The sequence below is a fragment of the Dryobates pubescens genome, chromosome 1 (assembly GCF_014839835.1).
Source record: "Dryobates pubescens isolate bDryPub1 chromosome 1, bDryPub1.pri, whole genome shotgun sequence".
Lineage (NCBI taxonomy): Eukaryota > Metazoa > Chordata > Aves > Piciformes > Picidae > Dryobates > Dryobates pubescens.
This window is the reverse complement of record NC_071612.1, coordinates 46474663-46498655: the sequence shown is the minus strand read 5'-3', so window position 1 is coordinate 46498655 and position 23993 is coordinate 46474663. Positions and strand designations below refer to the sequence as shown.

At 48.8% G+C, this 23993-nt stretch overlaps 3 protein-coding genes across 5 annotated transcripts in view; 1 reads left to right on the top strand and 2 right to left on the bottom strand.

The window, feature by feature from the left end:
- IGFBP7 (insulin like growth factor binding protein 7) overlaps window positions 1-23993 on the bottom strand; it is a 139205-nt gene that overhangs the window by 6967 nt on the left and 108245 nt on the right. The window lies entirely within an intron of this gene.
- HOPX (HOP homeobox) lies at window positions 3299-6884 on the top strand. The gene is made up of 3 exons (XM_009898148.2): window positions 3299-3343; window positions 3599-3774; window positions 6208-6884. The coding sequence occupies exons 2-3, from the start codon at window positions 3631-3633 to the stop codon at window positions 6283-6285; spliced, it is 222 nt and encodes a 73-aa protein (XP_009896450.1). The 5' UTR covers window positions 3299-3343; window positions 3599-3630; the 3' UTR covers window positions 6286-6884.
- ARL9 (ADP ribosylation factor like GTPase 9) lies at window positions 17491-23234 on the bottom strand. Of its 3 annotated transcripts, none has more exons than XM_054165028.1 (4): window positions 23004-23234; window positions 22360-22528; window positions 19426-19601; window positions 17491-18311 (listed from the first exon to the last, which is right to left on the bottom strand). In XM_054165028.1, the coding sequence occupies exons 1-4, from the start codon at window positions 23157-23159 to the stop codon at window positions 18132-18134; spliced, it is 681 nt and encodes a 226-aa protein (XP_054021003.1). In that variant the 5' UTR covers window positions 23160-23234; the 3' UTR covers window positions 17491-18131. The 3 variants fall into 3 exon arrangements, with proteins under 3 accessions (XP_054021003.1, XP_054021011.1, XP_054021017.1); XM_054165036.1 differs by lacking the exon at window positions 23004-23234 and adding an exon at window positions 21220-21294 and having other exon boundaries at window positions 22360-22459; XM_054165042.1 differs by lacking the exons at window positions 22360-22528; window positions 23004-23234 and adding an exon at window positions 20186-20254.

Here is a 23993-nt window from a genome sequence, read left to right as displayed (position 1 = left end):
GGTCTCTCTCCACACCCTGCTCCTACCACATATCTAGGTCAGGTTACTCAGAGCCTTGTCCAGCAAATATTTAGATATCACAAATAATGGAAGTGCTCCTGCTTCTCTGGTCCTTGTGCCCATGGTGGGCCCCTCCACGCACTATGAAGACTTTTTTCCACAATATCTATTAAGACTTTCTCTGCTGTAACTTGTGCCCATCAGCCATTGCCTTTTGTCCTCTCATGACAAAATGGCTCTGGAGGTGTATTTAAATGCTCCATCAGCCACACTAAAGGCACCAGGTACTGCCTGCACATCCCAGGCAACCCATGAACCCCTTGCAGGCTTCAGCTGGTGGCTGCTCTCACATTGCTCCACCTAAACCCAAGACAATTAGTCAGAACCAAGCACGATTTCCCCAGGGCTCTTCAGCTTGACACATAGGACAGAGCAAATGTCAGCGGTGCTGTGGTTTCATTGTGGCAGTACATCTGAAACTGTCATTTCTACCTGGGTTAGTAGCCACCAAACTCTCATCCCTGTGCTGCCCAGACAGAGAGAGAGAGAAGTCAGCATGGGACCGCTCACAGAGCTGAATGACAGCCACAGCCCCACAGCAGTGAGCGGTGGTGCTTTTCAGCAGCTAAGAAAAACAGTTATGAGTCTCCATATTCCTGCTAGCCTTAAGGAAATGTAAGCAAGAAAATCATCCTTCTGCACAGGGGGAGAGGTTCTGTGTGGCCTGAAAGCCAGGCTTCAGACCTGGGCTTAAATGGAGCTCCATTTAAATAGCAGATAGGTGAGAAATGGACCATATATTGAGAGATTCCTGGTACCCTCATGTCCTATCATATATGTCCAACTTTTAGCACCCAAGAAGTTCTATGTGCTGGGTGCCACATGCTGCACAGGCCTGCATGAGTTCTGAAAACCTCCAAGGGACAGGGTAGCAATGTGGGGAGACCTGCAGAGCCCTTGAGGACCACCAACAGGAGTTTGACATTTTTCTGAAAGCCACCTCAGAGCCTTCAGAGGTAGGAACTGTTCTCTCTCCAGAGTAGGCATAGAGGGGAGTCAAGGAAAAACCACCAGGCATCACATCCTGCATGGTGTGGCACCCTGAGCTGCCAGCAGGTAGAAGATACTATGTCCTGCAGGGAAATGCCTCAGGAACATAGAGATTATCAGAAACAGCTGTATAGATGAAACACTAACTCTGAAGCACGCATTCCCTATGTAAATCAATGCACACACGTTAAGGTACATTAATGCAGCAGGCTGCAAATGATAATTTATGAATTGCCAGGACATGTTGCTGCTGGTGGCCCAGGCTAGATGCATCAGCCAGAGGTGATGAGGAGCCCTGTGGTGACTAGGCTTTCTAGAAGAAGCAGTGCTAATCAAGGAGGAGAGGAATGACTTGTGGCCTGAACTTAGCCTTATCTGCCCTTTGACTTCATGGAGAGCCTGGCAGCCACAGTGCTAGAGAGCAACACTTCAAGTCCTGGGGATCTCCTTCCCCTCCTGCTACTTTTCCAGAGGTCTCCAAATGCCCAAGACAGATGAACTGCATTCACCTGACCCCCAACAACTCACACACATGAGGTACTGAATTTTGTTTACCCCCTTCCTATATGGACATCTATGAGTGGAGCTGACCACAAGAAAGTCCAGGCAGCTGCTGCCATATACCCGTGGCCACAACACTCTGCAGACAAGGCCAGTAGAATCCACAGTTAACAATGGCCTTTGCCCAGTCCATTGAGGGGTGGTGAATGATGCCATCTACCACCAGCACACTCCATCACACTTAGAGGTGCCCCAGCCTTATGCAACCACTGTGTTACAATATGTTTTTACCAAGTGACTCAAGCAGAGTGGGCTGTTTCACAACCAGCCCTGGTCTATTTATAAGCCCCTACTCAAATGCCAAAGGATCCTTTCATTATACAGAGCACCTCCTGCAGACAGAACAGTCTCTGCCTTTTGTGGCATCCTCAAAGAGGATCCTCGAAGAGGATCTCTCCAGCTCTCTCATGAATAGGAGAGCTGGCTCTATGTAAGCTGCAAGACAATTTTTGAACTGAGCCCCATCCTGCAGTGATGTCAGAAAGTGAGAGCCCTAGGGCATTCAGTACACCCGAGGGCACCAAGTGGGTTAAAACAAGTTACTTGTTAACCAGGAAAGCATTTGGGTTTAAAGCAATGCAGTAGGGGTGTAGCATGATAGAGGTGCCTGGGTTACATCCCAGAGACAAAGGGAAGAAGTTGGACTGCAGAATTGGGGCAGGGCAGGTCTGCAGCAGACAGAACAGAGGAGTTCCAGTGCAGGCCAAGGGCTCCTGGCAGCACTAGAGAGACAGCAACACCAACCAGCCTAACCCAACAGAAACGGGCCGGGCAACTCGGACAGCAAGAGGGCAGATCAAGAAAGGCCACATTTTTGCATCGAGCTCCTCCCCCACCAACACCCCACAGATAGGTTTCAGAAACACCAAAATGATTCAGTGTCAAGGGACTTCTGCATGCTTTGTGGGGCAACACCTTGTGTTTTGCTAGGCTGAACTGACAGGCTTGACCCTTTGCCATATGGGAGAAAACATGGAGCCCTGCAGAAGAGAGGTGTGAGACCTCTCATACCCAAGGTGTTAGTAGCTGTTTTGCTTGTGCTTTTGTGCCCGGTCTGTAGAGATTTGTGCAAAGCACAAATGTTACTCTGAAGAGAATGTGGGCTCTATGCCTCTGCCATTGCAGAGCAACTGGCACTGACCATAGCCAAAGGCAGTGAGTGCTTGGGCAACAACAAGCATGGGGTACAGTCCTCTGAGGACTGACTCTTAGGTTATACACCAAAACCCAGACAAACAGTTCAGCAATAACACAAACGAATGTCTATGCCCATGAAAGGCACCATTAAATATCAGTAAAAACAAAGCATCTCATCTGCTCATGTGTGATGTCTGGCCATGGTGCTGAGAGGAGGACCAGGAAACTGATCAGGAGGGAAAACTGAGTGATTGCTGGGTCCAAGCCCATGCTCCCAAAAGACCCTGCATCCTCTGGTTTGTGACTACCCTGCACAAATTTGCCTGGTCACTGGAGAGAAGATAAAATAAAACAAAACATCTGAATATAAGATACTGCCCTCTTATGTAGAGGATAAATATTGGTTTTTAATAAACATTTTAAAATTAACCCCCTGAACATGCCCGTTGCTGTGACATCACTCCCAAGCGACGCCCAAGCCTAAATACGGTTGTAAACAGGAATCGTCCCCACGGGACTCAGACTGGCTATAAATACTGCACTAGGGGAGTGCTGGGACAGAGAACAGGCTGCAGTTTCCTGCCAGCTAAGGATGGTGAGACAGCTCAGCTGGGTGCCGCTGCGGTGCAGTTGCCACAGTGCTGAAACTAAAGCAAGAGTTGCTGGGGGGCTGGGGTTCCTAGCTGAGATCCCTAGCACGCCATTGGGAAGGGAATTGCACCCTACTGCAGACAGAGGCCACTGGGGAGGGGGAAGCTGTTGGGTACGGGGACGGTGAATCTCGGACTCTGCAGGTGTGGCCCCACTGGCCACTCCCAGCTTGGGCAATGACACCAGCCCCTTTCTGCAGTGCTTGGCCCCATAGCCTTGCCCCAGGAGGAGATGGCCACGGAGAAGTCAGTGACTCCCACTGAGGAGCAGCTGGAGATCCTGGAGTACAACTTCTGCAAGGTGAACAAGCATCCTGACCCCACCATGCTGTGCCTCATTGCAGCTGAGACCGGGCTTTCTGAGGAGCAGACTCTGGTAAGCATGCAACCCTGGTCTTGGCATGAACCCTGCTCCTCCTGCATGTCTCTGCGCCCCACATGCTCCCCACACATTTCCTGCCTGTCCCCAGCTCTCTATCATACTACTCCCTGCACCCTTCTGTCCCTCCACATACTTCCTACTGTACTTGCCACTCATCTGTGTCCTCTATGCTCCCTTCTTGCGCTCCTTGCCCCACATACATATTGTACCCTACTGTCTCCTGTGCAGCCCCCAGTGCACCCCCGACCCTACACTGTACTCAGAGAGCTCTGCTGCACCACTGCATCTCCCTGCACCCCACATGTTCCTGCCCCTCCATCCTCAAAGCCCCTTCCTCTGTAATTGTAGCCCCTTTGTCCCACAGCCATGATTTCCTGCCCAGTAGCTCAGTGCCCCACAGGGATCCTTGCACTCCCTCTGCCCTGGAGCCCCAGTCCCAGCCCAGGCTTGGAGATCAGGCTAGTGTTTTGTGCAGCCAGAACAAGGGCACAGCCTGAGAGTGGCTGGCTGGGAAGCCCTGAATATAAAACGCATGCATGCTGCCCTTCCAACCCGTTCCTGATAGTTTCAGCTGTCCAAACCACTACAGGCTTTGTGGTCTGAAGAAACCGCAGCCATTCTAAAACAGATACAGGATAGACACAACTCCTGCAGGATGTGTGGTGGGACATGTACAGTCTGCACACACTCCCCCTCATTCCAATTAGCTGCCTCAGCATCCCCAAGCCCAGACAACAGGCAAGTCTGTCAGCACCTCCAGGAGATAAAGAGGCCTCCAAGTATCCCTCCACAGGACAGGCTGCCACTGTCAGAGCCTTCCATCAAGACCTGTGGTCCATCAGGCTACCTGCAGGCTACACTGGACTCAGAAGCAAACAACTCCTTCCTAATTCCTTCAAGTTGTGGTGCAGCCATTTTGGATGCAGGTGTTTTAGAAGCTGCTAGACCCATAGCAACTTTGAGTATAAAAAAGAAATCCAACCCTCTGAAAAGTTAGCAGCAGTTTCCAAAGAGCTGCCAAGCCTGGCTTTCAGTGACAAGGCCAAAGGGATATAAGAGCGCCAAAAAGGCAATGCCAGCACTCAGCTTGTTTCAGGAAAGGATGCTGGTATAACATCCACTGCACAGACAGTCAAGTGGAAAAGGAGAGCCTTCCTCTACTGTGCTTTGGTGACAGGTAGGGTCTACTGCTTGTTTGAGGCACTAAGGAGACAATACCCTTGAAATAACTCCACCTTCATAGAAATGACACTGCTCTTTTTCTTTTTTTCCTAAACCAATTTATAAACACAGGCCACCTCTGGTGATGTCTTAAATTCTTGCCTGATAGCTATCTTTTTCCATGAGTCCAGGGGGCTCCTAGAGATCTGGAGATGAAGGTCATGTTAGGGACAGGATTGAGCTGGGATGATGTGCTGCAAAGTGCCTGTATTGCATGCAACAGAGAATCATTGCTCCTGACATCTGGAGTGCTTTATAGGCTAGACAGAGCAGCCACTTTCATATTAAAAAAAAAAAAAAAAAAAGTAAAAATGAGATGCAAAGATGTCCTGAGTCAACAGGAGATGATGGTTTAGGACAGGAAGCAAAATTCTGGGGAGGAGGCTAAGCAGGCAATCATGTGACTGGATGTGGTCCAAGACTGTGCTAGTGCAGGAGTGACTTGCAGAGAGCATCGTACTTAGACCATTATGGACCACAATAGCTTCACAAATAGCCATGAACAAATATAGCAACAAAATGAGCAGCAACAAAGCAAATCAAAGGCACATTCCCAAACAAAAGGCCGAGCTGTGCTTCCGGCACAGATGAGTTAGAGCTCTCTTCTTACAGAGGGAGTGAGGCTTTATCCAGATGCATTTTACCTAACCTTTGACACTGCAGCTGTGAAGTGGCACCTGCAGCTCTGAGACTTATCTTAGACATGCTGAAGACTAAGGTAATTTTTAATGCATTTCTAAAATCCATTTGTACTTGAATTTGTTGAGAGCCACTGTGTTGTCCCTCCCATCCTTTCTGAAGCAGGTCAGCTTTTGATTCCTATAATTTTTGATGTGCAGCAATTGTTTCACTGCTCTAGCCATCTAAACAGACATAATCTTGCAGCCTCTTAGCCAACCTCTCTGTTTGCAAGAAAAATCCAGACTCACAGCAATAAAATGAGGACTCACCCGTGCTGTCAAGGTCTGAAGTGAGCAAGAAAAATCACTTTGAAAGAGGTGCACAGGTAACAAGACTGGTCAAGAACAGCTGTTCTGCAGCTGGCACTGCCTGGGAGCAGTGCAGTGCCTTGCTACAAGATGGCTGCACCACGAGTTTCCATTAGGAGGCCCCACATAATGACCACATCTGCACCTTTAGTAAGGGTATTTGGAGTGTTTGCTCAGCCCAGTGCACTCAGTTTCTTGTGTGTGTTTTTTTCCCCAGAGATGGTTCATGCAGCGCCTGGCAGAGTGGAGGAAGTCTGAAGGGCTGCCCTCAGAAAGTGGGTCTGTCAGGGACTAGAGGATGCTGCTCCGATCCCCCTGCCTGCTATAAATGATGATGAAGCTCTTCAGAGTGCATTTCCTTGGGGTTCTTTTGTTGCAATAGGTTTTGAGATACAAAGTAATACCCTGCTATTTAACATGTTTTATTTAAAATGTATATAACCAGGAAAAAAATATTGTCTATGTGTGTATACAGCTTCTGATGGCTGCAGAACCGACCTAGTGACTCCCATCCCTTAACAGTGGTTACACAGGGCAAGGCAGTCTCATGCCCTTGTTCCAGGCTTGCAGAAAAGCTGCCATGAAAGGTTTAAAGGTAGAAAGGAGGAGAAAAGTTTTGTTTTCCTTGTGCTAGCCAGAGGCAAAGTACATGTACTAGCTTTAGCATACAGATCATCCAGAGAGGAGGTCACCTGGAAAACAGGACGTACTGTTCAGGTGATCATGGTTAGTTCGAGACTGTCTGCTCTGGATATGGGCAAACCAAGTGCCTACACCATAATTACACCAAGCCAAGCTCCCCTTGAATGCACTTCTCACATTTCTGTTACAAGAAAGAACTGGCCTTTTCTTTTTCCCCAATGGATTAATAAAAACCAAAGTTTTTTGATGAGAGGAACTGTGTTACGGTCCTGCTTGTGCTTCCTGCCTTGATGGCAGGAGGCAGACTCCTTCCTCCAGAAGAGCAACACTTCTCAAAGGTCATATTAGTGGGCATCATGGGTTTTCCCTCTCACCACAGGCATAGCCCACACACAGAGGCAACCTTCCTTTTCTAGGGCATCCATGGGTCCATCCATGGCAGCTCACACAGCCCTGGTGCATACCCCCCAGGCTGGCAAAGGATGATGGTTCTGGGGTTTCTCTGCAGTGAGCGGGGTCAGACCTCAGCTGCCGCCTTGGCCATTCTCAATCCTGAGGGATGCACTTGCACTGGGGCTCGTGCACAAAACCCAGGCTCTCATCCATTCTGGTACAGGACAATGCCTAAGCTAGCAAATAATCAAACCCATTGTCCAGTGGCCTAACCTTGTTCAAAAGGGTTCAAAAATCCCCTTCTTAGTGGATTACTGAATCAATTAGTGAATCCTCTGATTAATCCTCTTCTGATTTGTGGTCACCTGCTTCTACTCCTTTGGAAGGAGAATCAGCTTAACACAGGGAAGATTAAGATACCTTGGCACTGAAACTGCCACATGCTTTCATTTATGGCTTTTGTCCCTTGCTGCAGAGTATTTCTCTGGCCTCACTATCTTCACCAGTGGCCAGGCTGCCAGTGCAAAGCACACTGAACTCCTAGGAATCAGATAAAAGCAATCTCCCTGTGCCACGTCCCACACAAGCTGTGCCATTCTCCTGCAATTCAGTTGCCAAACTGATTCACCCCAAGACCTGCCTGGAGCTGAGTTTGCCCTGCAGAGTCTGGCACCAATATATTTTCTTCAAGACTAAGGTCTTTGCAATATGCCTTCTTCCTTAGACTGAGGGGAACTGTGCTTTTTTGAGTTAGGCTCCAAAAACCACAATGCAGAGCACTATTATTTTGCCCAGGGTCACACAACTAAGTATCTGAGCCACACAGGCTCTATAACTTGTACCAAAGATGCCTGCAAAGCGAAAGGCTGGATCTGCCCGTTCTCCAGGCACTTCAGAAAATGGGCCACAAATCCAAGCCCAATTCCAACGCACATGCCACCCCAGCATTTCTACAGTTTGCACCTTAATAAAGCATTACTAAAGCTTTGCACCTTATCAACTCAGTCATGAATCTGAAATTTTGCAGCCTTTCATGCTTCTGCTTCTGTCACAAGCACATAACTAAACTTCAGCAAAGATTTTGAAACCCGAGGTCAGGTGCTGTGTTACATCAATCTACTGCATGTCATTGGCTTTGGTTCTCCACACTTACTTATGAGTAAGAACAGTTCCTGTGGTGTCTTCCTCCAGCAGTTGTTTCATTGCTTAACTATCACAGCAAAAAATAAGCAGAGTGATAAACTCGAGATATAACCCAAGGCTTCCCACATTAAGCCAAATTCTGTTCATTTCCCCTGGTGACTATTTTGTTCAAGGAACAACCATTTTATTTAACTCCCTTGATAAGCCCAGTAAAAGTGGCTGCTCATAAGAAAATGTTCCTGCTGGGTGCTGCCTCTGCACCATGTTCAAATAGGTTTTCCAGCACAGCTCAAAAAGGGTGATGTTCCAAGGAGTGATGGAGACAGCTGGCACAAGCAGCAGGTTGTGTTTCTTAGGGAGATCAGCGCTGTATTGGACGAGCCAGCTCTTGGATCCGAGCAGAACAAGTTGCCTTCTTAGCAGCCTCCTTCACTGTGAATGCATCTGGGTTGAACTGAGCTGAGCTCATAGAAGGCCTAGGGAAGTGAGGACAGTGTTGGTCGTTTCTGATTGGAGCAGGGCCAATTCTCAAAACTGCCTGCCAGCTGACACACCTCCACCTGAACCCTGCTCTTCACTCTCAAGGAAGGACAAAAGCAGTCATGTCTCCACTGCTGTCACCAGGATGCTAGTGAGATGGATTGATCATCTCTCACTGAAGCTGCCACAGCCACCATGGCCAGGCATGCCCTTAGTCTCTGTAAACATCCTACCCAGCACTTCACACAGCTCAGGATGAGGCCACTGGCATGCTGGGCAACACATAATCCGTGCAGAATTAGTACATTCAGCCATATACAGTTTATGCATTTGGAAGTGGATGAGCAGTGACTTAATCACACTGGCCAAATGCTAATTAGCAAGGTGCCACACATGCATCAACTGGGCTGCCGGTGATCATTTCCCTGTAGCAGGAAAGTAGCACCTACCTTTTGCAAGGCTGGGCCAGCTCCACCAGCCTTGGTGTGGCCACTGCATGCTTTGCAGCCTTTGTCACTGGCCACTCAACATCCCGCAGGGGCACGTAGTTAGGATGCAATCCTTTTGCCCTAGCCAGCTCCAGGATCCGAGGACTTGCAATTGCCTCCAGAGAAAACTTGGAAACCTGTGGAAAAATGTGAAGATCCTCACAGGTTCTCTTGGCATTCAAGGATGACTACCCTGCAACTTAGTGTATCCAGGCTCACAGTCACTGACCTCACACAGATGGGACACAATCCTGTCCACAGCCATATCAGGCACCACACAAGCTGTGGAAGGAGAAATCATTGTGTGGCCAGTCACATAACCTGCCTCCCAGCCTCATCTTATCCATAGCCCTTTCTCTAACACATCCCCCAGCACTGGAGATACCAATTAGATACTTGTCACTCTCTCCCCATGCCCATAGTTGAAGGCTAGGCATGGGTCTGCTCTTCTCTGGGGATATCTGCTGGGAGTCAGTGCATGCTCCAAAAGGAAGACAAGTGCTGGTCTGCAACCCAGGAAGCAGCTACACCAGCTCCACAGACAGCAGCACATTCAGGGCTGCCATGAACAGAGACACCACCAACTGAGCACCTGTGTCCTGACAGCCCTACCACGGTGTGGTCCTGGGTGATGCTGCCTTACCGGACGAATGACAGATTCAGGACAGATGTTCTCATAGCAGCAGTTCACCTCCCTGACCCGGGGCTTTGCAAGAAGCCGTAAACGTGAGGATGCTTTGGCTAAGGCTGCAGCATTTGTAACCTGTGTTGGCACCTGCATGGGTTCAGAACGGGGGAAGAGATGTCCAGACACAGAACTCAACCACAGCAGCCCACAGGGACACACTCCCCCTCAAAGGGGTGAGCCCCCAGCATCCTTCCTCTGCATACATGGTCACGTTTCCCAGCACCTGTTTGGTTTTTTTTCACCTGTCCTATAAGATAATTTTGATGCTATTGGGGTAGATCCTAGCCAATATTATTTTTTTGCCCAGTTGTCACCCACTCAGCCAGGAGATAAATGTCTATAATGAGAGCCTATGTAGCAAAGTAAAAGTGCAGAGTAGTGTTTTCATATTCATATTCCTGGCTGAATCAAATAATCTCCCTGCTAATCAAGGATGTTCAGATTTGAGTAAAAATGTTGGTGCAGTTAACTGCATTCCTACAGCAAAAGTGGTTACTGCTCCTGCCTAGGACTTCTTCCCCTATTTTTCACAGGGTGACTGATGCCAAGGCTTGCTCCAGCACAGCCTCCCTTATTGCCCAGCCCAGAGACCGCAGCCAGAAAACCTCACTTTTGCCACAGAAATGAGAGCAATCTGAGATTGCCCCAAGCCCTTTCACCTCAGCCAATGCAAGAACCTGCCTAAAAGGAACAGATTAACAAATTCACCACTACATTAGGCTTCTGGTAAAACACTGTTAAAATATACATGGTGTCTGCAGACTCATGCTCCCTGGATACATAAATAGGAGCACAGCTGCCCAACTACAAACATGACTATACTCCCTAGGAGCTAAACATGTCATTCCCATCAGGTTTCTCCACTTTCCCAGGGTGCTTTATCAAGGGATGCAGCCCAGATGCTCCCCTTGGCTCTCTTGCTATTCTAGGCTGCTGCAGTCTGACTGTTTTCTGCCTCTCAGCAGAAAGATCTCCAAAGACAGCCTCTTGCTCTGAAAAAGCAGTTTCTCTCAGTACCATGAACTCCAGCAGAACCAGATAGCTTCTCTTCATTGCATACACTGGGCACATCAAGGGGCAGGAAACAGGGTGCAAAAACTCCAGACAGTTTGCTGCATCACTGTCTCCTCCAAATCTTACTCAACCACCTCCTCACCTCTCTGGCTGGCAGGAACTCTGGGTGCAGCACCTTAGGCAGAGCAAGCTCCAGGATCCGTGGGGAGGCCTTATACCCCCGTGCAGCTGGTGACACGAGCCACTCAGGGGATTGGCGAGGTCTGGAAGCAGGGAGTTGTGGTACCATTACTCAGATATCCCCACCCACTGGTTAAACCAGGCTGCAGCTGGGATGTTTAAGACTTATGTTTGTTGCAGTAAAAGGCAGCCTTGTCTTGTGGCCATTTCTAGAGTAGAACCTACTAAACCAGTAAGAGAATTCAGAGATCCTATTCCCTATGCAGAGTTCCTGCTTTGCATTTTACACCCTGTTATCTCCATCTTCTGTTGCTGTATTTATGACTTTAAAGCTGTTATAGGATGCTATAGGACCCAAGACCCTACCTGGAGCACCCTACAGACTTTTTGGGCTCTCACCTTTGCTGCAGGTAAGCAGCTTGGCATTTTTTAGGTTCAGACAACTTCCGCAGCCGATCAGAAAGGAAGCCAAAATCCGCTACTGGGGGCCGCTCCCAGATCGTTGATTCCCGTCCACAGCTGTACACAAAGAGGGGTCTTAAGGAACAGGACAAAGGAGTTAGTAAAAGGCAAATGACAGAGAATGTGATCCTGGCAGATGGTCTGCTAAGTCCAGTTAAACATCCATGTCTGCTGCATGTACAAAAGCTGACATCAGTGCACCGGGAAAAGCCACGAACAAGTGGGCATTTATACTTGAGATGTCCTGACTTTAAAAGTAAATTACATTTATATATGCAGAGTCCTCTTTTAAGCATGCTTTGTGCATTGTTTTCAAATTCACCATTTCAAGAAGCCACTCCACAACATAATCTTGGCAGCACCTCTGTTGTTCAACTCTGCCAATTTAGCAATCTCTTTGTCTCCATGGCTTAATATCACCTTGTGCTCTCACAGATCCTTTCGTCCTAGGATCACCCCTAGCGCACATTCATCTAGCTTCCCATCAGCCACAACTGTTGGAAGATGCCTGTCATCACCAGGGAAAGGATGAGCAGGGATGAGCAGAAAGGCAAAAAGAGCTGTCTGATAGATACTGTTAGTCAGAGGCAGAAGGTCTCAGGAGAATGAGAGCCTCTGAACAGATGACAGTAGCAGAGGAGAAAAAACAATAAATGTGTTGTCTTGACATCCCTTCAGGAAGAGGAAAGCCAAGAGGGCAAGACTGTTTCATCTCCATTCTTATTGCTAGGACTTAGTACAGACAAGCAAACACCATCCTGGCTATGAAGAAGCTTCAACCCCTCCCACAGAGCTACAGATGAGTTGCATCAAGTAATGCAGCAGCATCCAATGCCACTGACGTTTACATTTTTTACGTAATTTTTCACTCCTATTCCCAAATACAGGCTAGTTTTTCCACCATGTTGTGATAGCAGAGTTTTAACTCAAGGCAAGAGACTTGGATTCTTTCCAGCCAGCAGGATGCTGCAAGATTTTTCTGTTCGTAGCACGTCCTAACCTTCATCCTCAAGATTTAGGCCAGGTTCCAAGAGGATGCAGGGGACCACTAATTGTGTCAAGGTGCTTGGCTGGGCTGCATCAGCATTACCGCATCAGCATCACAGCATCAGCATCAGTATTCCCATTACAGACAGGGAAAACCCTAGGGACAGACAGTCCTTCTGTATGCACAGATGTGACACATACATGTTTCTGTCAAAGCATGCATGTACATGATGTCTCTGTTTCCCAAACAAAGCTGTTAGGTGGGGTTTTTTGGTCACATCAGAGGAACACAGTCCCACATGCTTACATACTGAGATCAAGACTGACTCCTATGGCAGCTGATCCAAACCCAGAGCTCTTATCAGAACAACAACCACCACATGTTGCAAAAGGCCCTCCCACAGCCATCTCTGCTACAGATGGCCTGTTCCAAGCACCAGTACAGCCTGGTGGGTCTCAGTGGCATGGAACTCCCTGTGGAGCAGCAGTAGCATGAAAGGAGATAGCATCTCCCCTTCCCCAGGGAGCCAGGGGGATTCCCTGATTAGAGAGCATCCTCTGAGCTACCTCAGCTGCCCCAGGATGAGCTACCACATCACTGACCTGCACTGGTTCTTGCTAAAATCTTTCTTGGGCTTGGCCAGTGCTGCTGTTCTTGGGAATAGTCGAGCTGACACAGCACCTCGTGAGAGGGGCCAGATTGTCTCTTGGTTGCCCCACACAAGCCTAGCAATAACAGCAAGGGTATGAAATTTTAGAACCATGCATGTGTGAAATGTGCTTCCTGGGGTTTACCCTTCTCTGCCTAGAACGTGGCACACACAGTCCCTATGGCTTGCTGCAGATGTAAAGCACTGTTGAGATCCCCTGATCCCTCATCGTCTCTGGAACCGAATTTCCTAACTCTGTCCAGGTGGTTGTTGTCAATTCAAAATGAAAAGAGACTGCAAGTGATGAATTTAGTATTACAGTTACCAGTGGGTGTGCAGGAAGGGTCATTTCATTACATCTCTGAAAGGCCTGGGGCAGTTTCATGATGGCATTTTTCTTGCCTCACCATTACCACCTAACTATACCACAGGTATGACAGAAAAAAAAAATCAGGGTCAAGGTGCGCCATGGAAAGTGGGTGAGGTTTTACAGCATGTTAGTGGTTACTCTTCTGTGTCCAAAGCAAATTTGGAGTTGCTTATCCGCCACTGAGAGAGAAGCTGTGGTGGGGGAGGATACTGGAGTAGTCAGGACACGGAATAGCAGGATGATGGACCTGTGAAGCCTTTTTCAAGTACAGTGACACCCATCCAGACAGCAGAGAAAAGACATTTTCAAGAGATTGTTGCCCTGTCTTGTCAAGCCATAGCTTGACCCTATAATACAGACAGCAACTCTGTTCCTAAAACTGAACTGTGTCCTGCAGTGCACAGCAGCCTGCAGCTCCAGTGAGGTCCAGCCTAATTGTACCACAGCACCATCCTGTCCCACAACATCCCTATGGGGCATCTAAGGCAAGACTTGGGTCAAGCCCAGTCTTCAGATTGAAAATATGAAAATGCAACTTGAAGAGAGCTCTTCACACACCACTTCTGCTCTTGAGAGGAAAGTAGTAGCAAAAACAAAGACAAAGGGCCTCCACCAGTTTAGGCCCCATCAGTCCCCAGCCCTTAAGCGAAGAGCATCCGGCCATCTCCTTACCTGGGGTCATGTGCACAAGCAGCTTTCTTGGGTTTTGCAAGGTTTTTAATCCTGTCAAAACTGCACAAAATACAAACACGCTGTTAAACCAACAAAGGATAAACAAGCTACTGCTGTCCTCCAAGCCATAACACACTCTTCAACACCCATTCTTTTGCAAGGCATCCCTTATGAGCACATTTAAGGGATCTCTCTCTCCAAGTAACTTTCCATCCATTTAATCTGGTGAACTCAGCCCACAGATTTTTGTGCTATCTCTTGGATTGCAGAGATATGAATGTGCAATTCTGCCCACACTGCAGGGTCCCTTTGGGACAAGGCAGGGAGTGGGGGAAGGTACTTTTCTGGTTAGTAACACGCCATGCAACCCCAGAAGGTAGAAGATAGCTGATCTCCTAGCCTACAGAAGACCAAACGAACAGAAACACCTGTTATTAACATCCTTGTGGTTTCCTAAAAAGGCACCATGGAGACAGTATTGCTCCCACATGGCTTTAGGATCACAGGTGAAGACATGTTTTTCTGTTTATCATTTTGTTTCAGTCTGTTTAGTACAGAGGTCTTAGGAGCTAAGAAAACACAGGAATATGCCAGGTCTGTGCACCAGTAGCAGCAGTGAAATGTTTTTTACTGACTATTCATCAGACCAAAACCTTTCAGGAAGATCAGACACTGCTGTTTGCTCCTGCTGCTCAAATGTCCCAGGCCCAAAATCCCAGTGGGCGGGAAGCGCTTGTGCTTTGTGAGCCGGAGCACAAAGAAGAGAACAAGATGATGCCAGTGTCACAAGTGTGTTGCAGAACTCCCTGGTGTCACGGACCAAGCCCATACCACACACTGGGATTGCTGTGTTCCTCACAGCTGGGAAACCACCATACAATGCAGGCAGCCATGGAAGTGGCCAGCCATGGAAAAGGCACAGAAGGTGCATACTTGGGGCACTGCTTCTCTGCTTAGTATCCCCAGTAATAAGGTAGTGCCACCCTAGAGGGGAGCTAGGACACCAAGAAAGAGGTATTTGCTGACATAAAACGGTCTCTGCTTTGGAGACACACCTGTGGTTTCTCTGATGGGGCTGATACATCTAATGAGATGTTGAGCCCTACCAAAAGCTTGCCAGAGAGCTCAGCACCACAAACACCTTTGGAATGGCAGGCTGCTCTTAGAGCATCCTCACCAAACACTCCCTGTAAGATGACTGCTGATTTATCTCCCCATTTGCTCCTAACCACGGGTCACAACACTGCAAATACACAGCTCCCACTGAGGGAACTGCCTGTGGGACACTGGCCTCCTGCTACCACTTCAAGATGGGACATGTTCTGGAAGTCAGCCATCATTTTGTAAGCCAAAAAACCAGTTTCAGCTGTTCATTGTCAAGCAGCTCCTCAGAGGCTTCTCCTTGTGAAGGTGCAAGGAGGTGAAGGATTAGCACATGGAGGTGTCCCCTCAGCCTAGCTATATCGCAGAGGTGGCACCCTCTCCCTGCAGACAGGCTTGTTGCTTTTCCTCCACCACTGGCATGGATCCACCACATAGTCACAGCCAAATCTAGCACAAAGTATACGTGGCCCTGTAGCCCCACACCACTGGCTGGGACACTGCTATGCAAAGCTTGCATCACTATCCAGCCAAGCAATGAATCAGGATGTATGAATGTATGTCCAAATCAAGTCACTCAACTTACTTGACAAGCATTAAGTTGTTTGGGTTTTTCCAATTACAAAAGATTACTTTCTACTCATTTATCATGGCAAAAACTAGACAGGCACACCCACAGGATGCACCTGCAGGAGCTCTGCAGGTTGGAGTTAAGCCACTTCATTGACAAAGGGATAGGCCCGGGAGAACCTTTGTATTTGATCCCATTCATGCTTCTCAGCAGAGGCCTTGCTGCAGCTGGACACAGAGACACCTCCCCTGTGCTGAGCTCACACAGACCCATTGCTTAAGGGGGGGGCGAGGGGGTGGGGTGTCAACTCCCTTTGAGATCAACTCCTTGTAAAGAAAAGGGTTCTGTTGTGAAGGGGCAGGACAGTCAGATGTTCTTTATCAAGAGAAGCAGGAAGGACAAACCCAGGCATCATTTCCTCTGTTTATCACAGTGCCATTCAATACATCAACATGCTGCTCTGTGTAAATCCATGACCAAGCCCTCCCAAAGAGATGTGGGGCATGGCCTGGACACTCAGCCAGGAGGCCGGGGCTGGGAGGTTTTCTTACCGGTCACACGAGTATGCAGGCAAGCAACAGGGAACTCCAGAGTGAAGCAGAGATGAACTTAGAACCTCAGTAACACTTGCAGGCTGGGCTGCCTGCTCTTCATTGGAAAATGAGCACAAATGAGATGAACCTTTTGCATCTTTTTGGGATACAAGCGCTTGGCAGTCACTTATACTGGTTTTCACCGGTACCTTCCCGATGCAGCAGCACAGCAGTGCACTTGCGGGTATGCAGCACCTCGTCCCCTCACCAGCGTGCTCCTCCCGGGAGGAGCACCTGCAGCCACTGCAGATCTTGCTCGGGCAGCTACCCGTTGCCATTGCCTTCAGCAACCTCAAAGAGACGTTTCAAGGGCCACGGAGCAACGGTGGCTGTATGAAACTGGGACTTTGGGGCCGAACAAACCAGCTCGCTGGCTTTTAAAAGAGAGGAAGGGGACAGAGATGTGACCGCACCGGCACTACGGGGAGGGCAGGCGCCATTTCGGGGAACCTCTCGGCGCCGCGGTGCCAGGGCAACGGCTTCGCCGCCCCCTCCACACACACCGGCGCGCCGCCCGCCCGCCGCCAAGGCACGCGCTCCTGTCGCCACGGCAACGCTCCCTGCCAGGCCGTTCCTTGCCGGACCCCGGGGTGGCAGGGCTGGCCCCTGCCAGAGGCAGGCAGCCCGGCCGGGCGAGATGCGCGTAACTAGCGGCTGCCCGAAGCGGCCTCCTGCAGCGCGCCCCGTGCGAGTAAATGAGGCCCGGACGGCAGGCAGGGTAACAGCGTCTGCTTTATGTGTCTTTTCCAAGGGACAAAACCCCCAACGCTGCGTACAATGACCGCGGCCACAGAGCAGGTCCTTCACATCGCTGCTTCTGGATCACATTGTTGGAGTGTAATTACAAAGACACTGGGAGGGTGATGCAACTCATCTTCCTCACCTGCTGCTGTGCTAATAGACATCTCTTTAAAAACAACATTCTTTTCGCATGCAAGATTACTTTCTGGAGGACAACCTGGAATAAACCCACATAAACTGCTGAGCATGATGGGGGCATCTCCCTTCTTTGGTGCTAATTCAGCTTAAATACTTCCATTCACTAGTTTAAATTGCACTGTTTTGGTTTTCCTCTGTAGACACAGAAATAATGTCTTACTGCTTTCATTGTCTTGTTCTTACCCACTTAAGCAGCAGTAACAAACCCAATTTCCAGAGGTCAGTTTGCCACTCTCTGGAAAGCTGCCTCTGATAAAGCAACAACAAAAATTGTCACTGTCAAAAATACTAGTCACAAGCAGCACCTCAGGTTTCTGACATCATCAAGAAGTGAGGTCTCATCTTTAACAGAACAACACTGTTAAGAGCGTTCTGTAAAACTCGTGAAATAAACATTTCCATTTAATCCTGAGACATCAAGCCAGGTTAAATTCACTGGATACAGTTGTGTTCACTAAAGTCCTGACAAGACTGATTTCCACCTGACAAGAAGCTATCACCACCCACCTAAGCTATATATCCCCTTAACTCTGCTGTCCAAGAGATTAACTTTCCCCTACAAATACACTAAAAAATAGACTACTTTTCAAATGTACTTTCAAACCACTATAAATTAGATTTTCTCACCAGCTACATATCATTTTCAGAGGAATTTCACACCCACAAGGAAAAGATACCTCTACATTTCAGTTGCCACAGAGCAAACTGACCATACACTAACACCTCCTCTCCCTCAACTAACAGTGCCACATTGCAGGAAAAGTGCTGTCACTGTGATTCCAAAACCAGCTGTGCTATCAGCTCCTTGGCATCCTTCATACTGGAGGAGATCTCAGAGCCATCTTCTGCCACATGGGTACCAATCAAGAACATCTTCCTCTCATCCCCAATATCAGACAGTGCCAGAGCATCGTGGATATCGGTGATGCAATAGGCTCCTTCAAGGTCCTGATACACAAAAACAGAACAAGCTTGTTAGTTGCAAGAGGTTGCAGAACCATTCCTGCTTTGAGCTGCTGACTTTGTACAGGGAGGGGTGGGGTCTCAAAGGCTCTGGGGACACTATTCTTATGCTCCTTCTGTGAGATCAAGTTGCCGTGCCCTAAAATGCTTTAGGGGGGAAAAAAAAAAGTTTAACCTTAATCTAATTCTTCCCAAAGAAATAAGGATACAGTTCTGTTTCTTCTAATTCCAGTGAGTCTGGTAATAACATCAGACCATTGATAACAGGCAGAAAAAAGTCTTGCAGGTCTAAGACTCTGGGCACCCAGCACAGAGTTACAAGAACAGGGCAAACCTACAAGAGTCATTCCCTGCGTACCTCCCAAGCCATCAGTGTTTTTGACTCCAGGACCTAGAGACTGAGTAGTAGCACCTGTATTTGAAGAAGCCAAAGCCTCCACTTGCATTCAAGAGTAACATAAATGACTACTAATAACATACTTAAGTTACTAGAAATTTAGGAAGTAACAACACAGAACAAATTTAGCACACAGCCCTCATAAAAGAAAATCTGGGCTTACAAACCCTGGTATCACCTGACTGCACCAAAGGCACAGTTCTATGCCAAGTATAGCACCAGTCATTTACACTTTCACAAAGATCTTAGGAAACAGCACTGCCTTCTGAGGAAAGCTGCTGTCCTCTCATGCTTCAGCAGCAACCTTAGCAACCAACCAGACAATCTGAAGGCAAATAATGGTGCTTAAATTTGCAGCTGCTGCTAGGTGATACTTCTAGACAGACATTCAGAACCGAAACCTAACTTCACGTCAAACTGGGGTCTCCCTTGTAGCTCTCAAACATTCCAACTCTGCAATTAGCTTTTAGCATCATGTCCACCCACAGCTCTGATTAAACTGTCTCTGAGCACAGGACCTGCGTCTTGAAGATCCAAAACACAACCTCAGCTTTTCTTTCAAGCTCCACAGGTGTCCCAGAAAGACCCTCATCCCCCAGCAACGTAGCTTTCACAAAGGCATGAAGCCTCCTTTGAAAGGCTTTGTTGCTGTTTTCAGAGCTGCTGCCAGCCCAAGCTCAGCTAGCAGCAGGGAACTCTTACCTGCTTGTTGGCTAGAACCACCACCGGCAGGGTGGAGTTGTTCTGGATCAGTTGATGAAGCAGCTGTTTCGCCATAGGCAGTCGGGCATGATCAGCCGAGTCCACAACATAGACTAACAGCAGCACTTTGGGGAGATACATCTTCCAGTAGGAACGCAGAGACTCACCGCCCCCAACTGGAAGAGAAGACAACAGCACATGATTCACCAAGTAATCCAAGCAGCACCGCTCCCAGAGGTGCCAGACAGCAGGCCCTGGGCTGAAAACGCAAGGTATTTGCGATACCAAAAAAATCAAAGTATTTGGGCTACAGTATGAGAGACTGGAAATAGCTTTGTTTTCCCCAGTCAAGCCCCATGCAGGCATATACATATGCTCTATGAAGAAAACAACAAACCAACCCAAACAAAAAAAATAAACAAAACCAACAAAAAAAACCCCAACCAAACAAAAAAAACACCAACTTTTCCATTTTAAGCTCTTATTTTGGGAGGATTCTGGGTTCAGGGTTTTTTTTATGGCTGCTTTCTGCCTTGCTGGGTGTTGATTTCAAGTAAGGAAGAAGAGCAGAAGGAGGTTCTGTGTCCATAAACACCATGCAAGAGTCTCCTCACATAACCTATCTCTACATGCCCATCTCTACCTTAAGATAAAGCAGGTCTACAATTCCCAAAGAAATTTTGCACTGAGGTAGGGAGAACTCTCTCATCAGATTTGTATGACACTAGCATCTAGTTCAAAACTCCTACAGCTTTCATACCATCAATAACCAGAGGTGCTTAGAAAGAGAGAAAAATCAAGCCCCAGCAGACACTTCAGGTTGTTCCTGGGAGACACATTTGTCAAGGATCCGTTTCTAACTAAGCTCTTCTCTCCTGCATACAGAGAAAGAAGTCTACCTTCAAAACCAAGCCTTACAACAGTTCCATAGTGAAACAATATGCAGCAAGTTGCTTGAGACTGTTCTTCCCATGTAGGGACAAAAAGAGTTGGGTAGTTTGTTGAATTTAATAGCAGTAGAAATATTTCAGATGTGTCTTCAGCTGAGTCTTCCCCTAGGTACACTGCAGAACCACTTACTCAAGAGCAGCGAGGTACTCAAAAAGCATTAGCAAGTCTCCCAGAAGTAGCAAGTTTTCAAGGCAATTCATCTGGGCTTCCCCTTAATTGTCTCCTGCCTTACATAGGAGCTCTTTTCAACACTGGTTTGCTAGTCAGACACCTTTTACTGCCCTTAGTGGCTGCTCTGTTTCAAAGCAACTTTGCTTTCTATTCAGTAATTTAAATAACACAGAAAAGGGAGCAACGTCTCTGCTAGGGCTTACTTGCCTCTTCTTCAAGAGCCCCAGTGTATCTGCAGGCAGAACCTCAACTCTGCCACTGTGGAAAGAAGCCAAAAGGCTGACTGACACATTGTTCTTGGGATAGATGCCTCTGATTCTGTACTGATTTTGGGGGCTCAACACTGTTCCCTCTGTTAAGTGCATTCATGCATAGCATAACCCAGGGGTCAGCAACCTCACAGACAAGATTTTTGTTATTTTGTTTTTTCTATAAACCAGTAGGAACTCAGCAGAAACCTGGAGCTCCTATCCTTTGCACAAGCAAGATACCACTCACTCACCTGAGGGTACAAACAAAAAGACGTTTTCAGTTTAAGACAGCAAAATAAAAACCCTGCTGTCAGCTGATCATCTTGTGCCATGTGATCACAGCACAGGCTGCTAACCCCTGGACTAGGCAATGGTACAGACTGGATAAGTAACCAGATTAGAGAGCCATGCATGGATTTACCTGGCTGAAACTGGCCTGAGACATTTCATTTCCCATGGGTGAGATCGCAGCCATCACATCTCAGTCACTATCAACCTGGACCAAAGAGGGAAGGATGACTCAGAAACAACAAGGTTCTGCTGTGGGGTGCACAGAGCTGGGCCTAGGCCATCCCCAGGCAGGAGCAGAGATACTGTGGGTTTCTCTTGGCTCAGCTACACAAAGCATCTCCCAGATAGAAACACAGGTAACTCTTACCTACTAGGAGATGAGCACAAACAAAATATCTCTGGAAAGATGATTTCCCCAAGACACACCAGAGACTCCTCTGGCAGTAGGATTGGGAATAAAACTCTGCTTTGGCAGCCTCACCCACACATCCCAAAGACTTACCTTGGAACAGCACAACTCCTTTAGGCTTGCTGACAAAGGTAGGGAGGTATCTATGGGCTAGTTGCCAGCTAAGCCAGTTGAGCACTGGTACAGCACAATGCAGAAACAGCAGGAAGAGCAGCTTCTGCCTCCACAGAAGGTGGGCACTGATGAGGTTAGGATAGCAGCCTCTCTGTACCAGGGATTGACCTCACTCCACAGCCTCACAGCCTCTACCTTCCCTGTCAGCTAGCTGCACCTAGAACAGCTGTGACACTCCGAAACCACCACAGAAGATGTTTTCTGCAGGCACAGGCAATACCCAAAAATCAGTGCTAAGGACATCACAATGTTTAGCAAAAAAAATTACAGACATTCAAAAGCCATTAAAGACTACAAAACACCACAAGGAGGCTTTTGAACAAAAAGGGTACAAAGCTTTTCATTTCCTCCTCTCTTCTTTTAACCATTTTATTTTTATTCCTTCTCCATTCTTGTCATTTGCCAGGCATAAGCATCAAAAAGACGTACAACACATGATGGCTGTGGACCATAACACAAGACTCAATGGGGACCCTGAGCTGGTTTCACACCATCAGCCTTGTTGCCCTACTCTCTCCAGGAACAACTCCCTAGAGGACTGGACTGAATGAACACAGACTTCCTCACCTCCTTCAAGAAGCAGGATGGGAAAGCAGAATCCCCAAAGAGAGCAGGTACAAGGAAAACATGAAGCACAGGATAGGAACTTATTTTACATTCCATAGTAACACAGGCTCGCTCACTCACTCTCCAGGAATTCCAGCTGGGACTCCTCAGTGTTGATGCAGATGGCATTGAAGCCCTCGGTGGGAGCCACACTGCGCTTCACATGGTTAGTTGCCAGGGAGTGGAGAACGCTGGTCTTCCCAGCCCCATCCAGGCCCAGCACCAGTATCTGCTTGCTGTGTCCTCTACCCTGCAAAGAGAGGGGCAGCACACTCAGCCAGGCAGCCGGGGCTTGTGTGAAGCCGGACTGAGGGGGGAAAGGAGTGATAACAAGTGGTCTGGAAGAAACAGCCAAAGCCACCTCACAGTCAAGAGGGGGTCGGTGCAGGCAGAGCTGCCAGCCGCCGCGCAGGTCGGGCGATGGGAAACCAGGGACACCCGCAGCCCCAGCCCGCCCGGCGAGACCACCCGCAGCCCGGGAGAACAGCGGAGACAGCGGACCCGGCCTATCCGCCCCGCCCCGTCGCCGGCTCAGGCCCCGCCGCCTCCCCCGGCCTAAAGCACAGCCGCCCTCCGGGGCTTCCGTGAAACGCGAGGGGCGCGGCGGGGCCAGGTCGCACCGAGGCAAGAGGGGTCGGCGTGACCCCGCTGAAAAGCCCAGGGTGACTCCGTTTGCGGCCCCCGACCCAGCGGCCTCGCCTGCATCCCCGACGCGGTCCCGGTACCTGATCGGCGGCGGCGACGACGACAGCGGCAGGGCGGGCGGCGAGCGGCGCTGCTCGTCTCCGCAGGCGGGCCCAGGCCCAGGCCGCCACGACCGCGCCGCCCGCCACGGCCAGCGCCGTCCCCCCGAGCGCGGCAAGCCGCAGGCGAGTGCCCATGGCCGAGCAGCTGCAGGACACAGGCAGAGCCGGACGCGCACAGAGCTCCCCCTGCAGCCCTGAACGCCCGACTCCCTCCCCTTGCGGCTGAGCGCCCGTCAGGTGGCTCTGCGCCGTTAGAGGAAGTCGGCTTTGCCATAGCTGCGGCCGCCCTCCCCTTCGCAATGGGATTTGCTCCCAGCTTGCTTCTGCCTGGGTACCTCATCTCCGGGGAAAACAGTGCAGGCACTGCCCAGGCAGCCTGGTGAGCATTGCAGCAGTGCCATCTCATCATTTCAGCCAGGTTCGACCAGAGAAGGCACCTAGAGAACAGTTGCCATCTCCTCCAGTATCTCCCTTCCAAATCACTCTCCAGAAACTGAGACAGTGTGATCTCTCTCCTACAGTCACCAGCTGCTGGCTACACAGAGGCTCACCAGGCAAGTCACTTAGAACAATCCTTTCTATGCAGCACTCATTTGGCAGCAAGACTCTGCCAGCCACTCAAAGCCGTTTTCTCTATGCTTTGCTCTTCTTGACTCTCGCTCAGGGCTCAGCACACGTTCAGCCCCCTTTTCCAGATGTTCCTGGTGTACAGCTAAGGCAATAAAGATGGGATTCTACTTAGATTTCTACTCCATGGTGACTGGGGTGTTTGGGGTTTTTAAGCCACAACAAAATTTTCTTTGCTCCCCACCTTTTCAGGCATTTGCTTTAAATTCTTCCAGGACAAAAGTCTTTGGTTTTTGGGGCTGACATCCCCAAGGTGCTGTTTCTACCTGTTGAAAGTCCATGTATGGAAAAATGGTTTTCCAATACTCAGATCAAACCAGAAGTTTGAGATGCTTGAGGGCT

Bases quoted from the DNA above. Each gene is read 5' to 3' on its own strand.
- HOPX (XM_009898148.2), top strand. From the start codon at position 3,631: ATGGCCACGGAGAAGTCAGTGACTCCCACTGAGGAGCAGCTGGAGATC. The intron at 3,775-6,207 runs GTAAGCATGCAA...TTTTTTCCCCAG, and splicing joins TTTCTGAGGAGCAGACTCTG to AGATGGTTCATGCAGCGCCT.
- ARL9 (XM_054165028.1), bottom strand. From the start codon at position 23,159: ATGGGCACTCGCCTGCGGCTTGCCGCGCTCGGGGGGACGGCGCTGGCC. The intron at 19,602-22,359 runs GTGAGTGAGCGA...CTTCTCTTCCAG, and splicing joins CCAGCTGGAATTCCTGGAGA to TTGGGGGCGGTGAGTCTCTG. The intron at 18,312-19,425 runs GTAAGAGTTCCC...TTTGTGTATCAG, and splicing joins TGGTTCTAGCCAACAAGCAG to GACCTTGAAGGAGCCTATTG.